Source organism: Saccostrea echinata, unplaced genomic scaffold (genome assembly GCF_033153115.1).
Source record: "Saccostrea echinata isolate AGI-Se365-2 ecotype Australia unplaced genomic scaffold, CSIRO_AGI_Sech_v1 ptg000028l, whole genome shotgun sequence".
Lineage (NCBI taxonomy): Eukaryota > Metazoa > Mollusca > Bivalvia > Ostreida > Ostreidae > Saccostrea > Saccostrea echinata.
The window spans coordinates 16,328,005-16,334,004 of record NW_026889777.1 but is presented as its reverse complement, the minus strand read 5'-3'; the positions used below and the strand labels follow the sequence as shown (position 1 = coordinate 16,334,004).

General features: G+C 31.8%; 1 protein-coding gene across 1 annotated transcript in view; it reads left to right on the top strand.

Annotated features, from left to right (window-relative positions):
- The first annotated feature begins 419 nt into the window (after positions 1 to 419).
- Positions 420 to 6,000, top strand: part of LOC133193571 (uncharacterized) — a 28,930-nt gene continuing 23,349 nt past the window's right edge. Inside the window, exons 1-2 of the mRNA XM_061329533.1 lie at positions 420 to 440; positions 872 to 1,008. Of these exons, the coding sequence (XP_061185517.1) occupies positions 420 to 440; positions 872 to 1,008 (158 nt within the window). The remainder of the gene's footprint in view (positions 441 to 871; positions 1,009 to 6,000) is intronic.

Sequence of the window (6,000 nt, the reverse complement as noted above, 5' to 3'; positions counted from 1 at the left end):
ATGATAATTTGCTTTTGAAAATTGCTTTTACCTCATATTCATTATAATTTGTGAACTCTACAGTGTAGGCACGTGCCGTTTTAGAATTCACGTGGTACAAATAAACATATCTAAGATTGCTCCAGTTCGTATGACCCTTGATTTTCCGGCAGATTCTAATTACGTTAATTTTGTATGAGGAGAGAATATTTCTGTTTCTCAAACTGCTTACATCAACTTTATACCTCATTTCTTAATGATATATTGGGTAAATTTGAATGAAAAAGCACACGTTTTGCAGCCGTACTGCCGCTTTAAAGTTTACAAAGAATTTTGTAATGTTTTAATTAGTTACAATAACTAAATAAAATGCCATTGATATACTGCATGAAAAGGTAATAATATTAAATCGTAATTAGAGGTCTGTGTCATCGTAAACAATGGACTTGATGGATGGCATGGTCAGTCACTTGTCAAGAATTCAGGGACAGAATTGAATGTCCCATCATACTGATGAATTATCTTAAACACATGTTACAGAACAGTCAGAAGGTTATATATAAAGTTAAAATGTCACAACATTCTGTTGACTTCAGAGTTCACGGTGGACTCATTGCACAAGGTAGAACAGAGGTGAACTACATTCTTTTTTTATTATTATTTTTTTCACGTTTTAAACTTCATGTGTCAGTTTAATGCATGTATATCAACAGATCTAAAACTGAATCAGAAATTTATCTAGTTATTGGTTTTACTTTAACTTTGCAAGTACCAAGAATATTCTACTTGTAGTAGATCGAACTTCATTTTAATTTTGTCATGTATCGGTATGATTTTTACGGTATTGGAATGTACATATATTTGAATTCAACTATTATGTTTTTTGCTTCAGAAAAGGAAAATGAGAGACCTGCTCCTCCTTCTTTTGTTTGTGATCGGCAGCTGTTTAGCAGACGATGATGATACTGACGGTTGTGAAATTATTTTTGGTCCAGACATTGGAGAAATCTTACCACACGGTGAGAAAAAGTTCGTAAGTCCATGCATATTTTGTGAATGTCCCGAAAACGCACCTGCTGGGACGCATGCGTCATGCGACAGAGTTCGATGTCCTGCTCTTCCCCGAAACTGCACCCAACCGATACAGCCCCAAGGAGAATGCTGTTACACATGTGAAACATAATTATTTCTTTGGAAGACTATATGGATTGACACTCTGTTGTTATCTACTGTTTAATAAATTTATTCTTTGTTTTGAAATGTATTTTTTTGATATAATGAATATACATCTAACTTAGTAAAACCAGATTTCAAGACTGTTAAAGATTCTTTTTTTTTTTTACTCTGCTGGTTCCGGCTTCAATAATGTTTGTGTTTGCATCTTTTAAATAATTTACTGCATATTGTGTCAAGTAAAGAATAAGTTTATAAACTATATCCCTTAATGTAATGAATCAACTACACGTACCTTTACCACTTAAGTTATATTTGCTGTTTTTTTTTTTAGCTTTTTTGCTTTCTTGAGCCGAAGGCTCAAAGAGCTAATGTTAAAACACCATTTCAACTCATTGTAATATTGGCCATATCTCAGAAATAATTAATTAGGGAAATATTAAATGTAGTGGTTAACGTTGTTTAAAAACAATATCCTCATGAACCACTGGGCAGATAATGAAACTTATCTAGAACAATGAAAATAAATTGTAGATTTAAAATTGTTCAAAGAAACACACTATGGCAAAGGGTATAGTCTCAAAGAAAATTCGAAGTTAACTTTAAATGGTACCTTGCTAAAACTCTGAAGTTAGAATGACTACATCTTGTCAGTTGATGCTTCCTGGGGTCTCAGGATATGTTGACCTAAAGTAAGGTCACAGTAACCTACTTTCTGAATTTTGCTTGTCAATTGATGCTTGTTGGGATCTCAGGATGTGTTGACCCAAAGGTAGGTCACAGTAACCTACTTTCTGAATTTTGCAGCTTTTCGTTTTAAAATTTTTGCTGATGCATTCTTGGACATAGTTAAGCCTAGGATCATCAATTGAAACCAACAATATCACATGAAGGGTCACCAATCATAAGTTGATGCCTCTAAGAGTCTCAGGGGTGTGTCAGTCCAAAAAGTAAGTAGGTCACATTGACCTTAATTCTAAACTTCATCAATATTATTTTCAAATTATTTTAATTTGAAAAATTATGGGTTTAGAATTATAAAATCTTATAAATTGATGCATTAAGGGGTCTCGGGATATTTTTGCCAAAAAAAATATAGGACACAGTAATTTGCTTTTTGAATTTTTCATTTTCAAATTGTTTACGATGCATATTTTGGACAGTGTGAAGTCTAAAACACAAAATCTCGTTTGATGCTTCTCAGGTCTTTGGGGTGTATCGATCAAATAGTTTTCTCAGTGACTAAGTTTCGCAATTTTAAGAACATTTCTTTTAACATCTTTTTGAATAGAGATATTTTCCCCACAAAACCGATATTCATTCAAAATATTTTCTGCGTATCTTTAAACCTTTTTTTTTTTTTTTTTTTTTTTTTAGTTTATTTTACTTCAACTCATCATGTACGCCTATATGTGTGTTTTGAGATAGGCGTATACTTTACATGGTTGTACTGAAGCGCAGCTTGCATAGGCAATGCCTACTACCAAGTGTTTAAATTAGTTCATTTAAACTAGTTCAATTTCAGGAAACGTTTGTAGTGCTTATGTCAACATATTCAGCAAAATCAGCAAGGATGATAACATTTATGGATCTTCGGGTCCTCGGCGACATTTTGAACCAATGTTCAGTTAGCATAATATTACGTTGCTACTCTGTAGTAAAAAATATTGATAAAAGGCACTTTAAATGTACGAAAAGACACTTTAAAATGTTCGAAATATGTTTTTACCTGAGGTCTAAACAACAGACTCAACCGAGGCATTGATTGAAATAATAACATGGCCGTTTTTCAAATCCCCATCGAATCTCTATTTTGCAAACAAATCCATTTAAAAATCCCGCAGTACCGAATTGGAGAAGGCGTCTTTTTAGCATTGTAACAACTTAGGAATAAGACAGGCGATTGATTTTATCTATTTAATTGTAAGAAAACTCACGTGGTAACGTTTATATAAAAAAAGTCCTCGAATCAGATAGCAGTTAATGAGCTGTCTGTATGGAAAATACCATTAAAATTGAAATTGCAAATTCCAAAGATTTTTAAGACGCTGACCATGGTAACGTCTGGAATAAAGGAATAAACTCTCTCTGGATCAGAAAGGTTAGTATAATCAATAAAGATCTTATTCTTTTACGTACGATCCCAATTAAATTGTATTGCAACTGTTAATGCAAAAAGTTCTGATGTTAACTCAAACCTTAAAAGTTCTGATGTCAAAAACACATCAATTTGTTCTAGAATATTCAAATTGTAAGCATAAGGCTGGTCACCTATCTGACTGTCAAATATGTCTAAATTATTTGAATTTTAATTCTTCCTTCACCCCTCCCAGTTCCCGAATGGCGATTAAGCACAACTTATGTGCATAAATTTTAGATCTTGTAATATGTAACTTTTTTTTCGAAACTGTTGAGTAAGCTCATTGTTAAGTGGTTTAATTTTATTTATTTTAAGATATCAGAATTATTTATCTATGTCAAAAACTCTGAAACCGCTCGCGTGGCACTTGAAACATTTACAAAGTAGATCTGATCGTTCTTTCGTAACCCATTTTATATGCATACAATTTAATATCACCGCATTGGCACAGACGTAAGCCTTTTAAAACGTAATGAGGGGCAGTGGGATTAAAAGATTATCTGTTAATCTCCTACACACTGAATTCCTGTGCAGTTCTGTGGGGTGCTTTTTCAAATATCATGCACTTTTTCGACTCATGGAGATATTATTCAGGCTATAAGCTGTGAATCTATATTTATATTCGGTGTGGATTTTGTATAAAAAGGGAAATATTAATTAATGCATGCTGCAGGTCTGTTATTGTTTGATTTCGTGATAGATATGATTCGGCTAGCTAATTAGGAATAATTATTTTGATTTTTTTATGATTAACACTACACATATATATTACATTAGTACTTGATAGAATGTCATGTACATGGGGAAGTATCTAAAGCAAAATAAAGCATTGTATTTTGTTCTCTTTCAGTGATATATTTTTGTCATAGTTGTTCTAACTCCAAAGTACATGTAGCTTTAACTTTGAAGAGAAAAACCTCACTCCTCCAACATAGTGCATTGTCATGCCCATTAGCCCCGATAAATACAGTCAAGTAAAATTGACTTAAAATAGATTTTTTTCGAAGATAACACAATATTTTTACTGTACCATTAATTCTGAGTAACATTCGCAATTTAATTTTCGACGGCAATTTGACTGGCTTCAAATTCCGGCAGCAGAAATTAACTGTGAATGCTACACTATGTAAACAAGGAATTGTTCATTTGTTAACAAAAAGTTTAAATCTCAACCCCTTGTACATTGATGTTCCCTTTTCTTAAAAGTTCTCAATGTTCGTCCTCTGTTCCTAGAGGGCGGGTGTACATTAGAGGGTATATTTGTAAGACAAACATCGTCTCAATATGGTGTTTGCCTTTAGTGTTTTCAGTGGAACCGGGGTTTATTAGAAGTTCATTTCCATAAGTAGTCCAAAATAAGTCTCAGTTTGCCCTGATTAATACGCACACAAGTGGAATTTATTCTCCCAAAGAAAAAAAATTAAAGATCAAAGAAACATTATTACAAACATATTTTGGATGTTACCCGGTATATTTACGTGAATTCATAACGACACGGAACCTTTGAAATTGAAACATCGGTAGATACTATAGACTATTACTGTGCATGTGATAGGTGTCCAGAGTGGAATTATAAGAGATCCTGTAGCTCTGTTTGATGGAATAATATTTGACAAGGACCGATCTGTTCGTAGCGATAAATTGCCGAATTGTAAGACGAGTTTAAATGTTATCCTAGCAAAATATCTTTTCATGTCGATTTTTTTCTACTTCAAATAGATAATGCACATATTTTGATCAATATATTTAACTCTTAGATACACAAGATTTCTTCCTAAACATTCAATTGAACTCAATGATTACTTTTTTAATTTCCCCCCTGGGTTTAAAATAATGCACGTATGTGTTTAAAATTTCTTTTTAGAAATAAAATGTCCTTAAATTCAGATTTAAGATAATTCTTCTATTTTATTTCCTTGTTATATATCGTGTCACATATCGTTTAAATTTTTAAAATACATGAAGAAGTTCAGTATGTTTTTCTTTGAAATCAAAGTTGAGTATTTGTAAGAAATAATGATAATAATAAATTTAATTTATATGTATATTATGTATAGATATTTTTTTCATGTATTAATGGGGAGTTTATAATGCTTACTGTAATTGTTGGTGTTGAGGAGTCGGACAGATGGACACTAGGGGTTCCACCCCCCGCAGACTCTCGCCATGTGTTCATAATTATGTTTATTTTGTTTATGCTGATGAGCAGTATGACTTAAAGTTATTTAATAAAGAATTAAAGTATATATATAAATCAAAATTAGAAGAAAAAAAATCGTTATGACTACTTCACACATTTATAGCTAAATTTTGAGATAATGATCTGTGAACAAAAATCTCAAAGAATACAATTTACATCATCTACATTTAGGTGTAGATACAACTTTTTTCTTTAAAAAATAGTTTTTGCTTAAATAAATACTCTCGCGTTGCATGCTTCTAATTAATCTTTGATTCTAATAACCATTCATTACTATTTGTTTTATTTCAAGTCCGTGTACAATTGATTTTTATTCCCAGCTATCATTTTTACAGTTATGCAACACAAGAAACTCAAATTCTCGATGATAGATGCAAGCAAATTCAACATAATGAAATCAAATTTAAAAAAAAGAACAGATGATAAATAATTGCTTTGTTGTTTTGTGAATTTTATAGATTTTTGTGAAATTGTGTTAAAAAGAAAAATGCTGCTTACTTAAAAACAA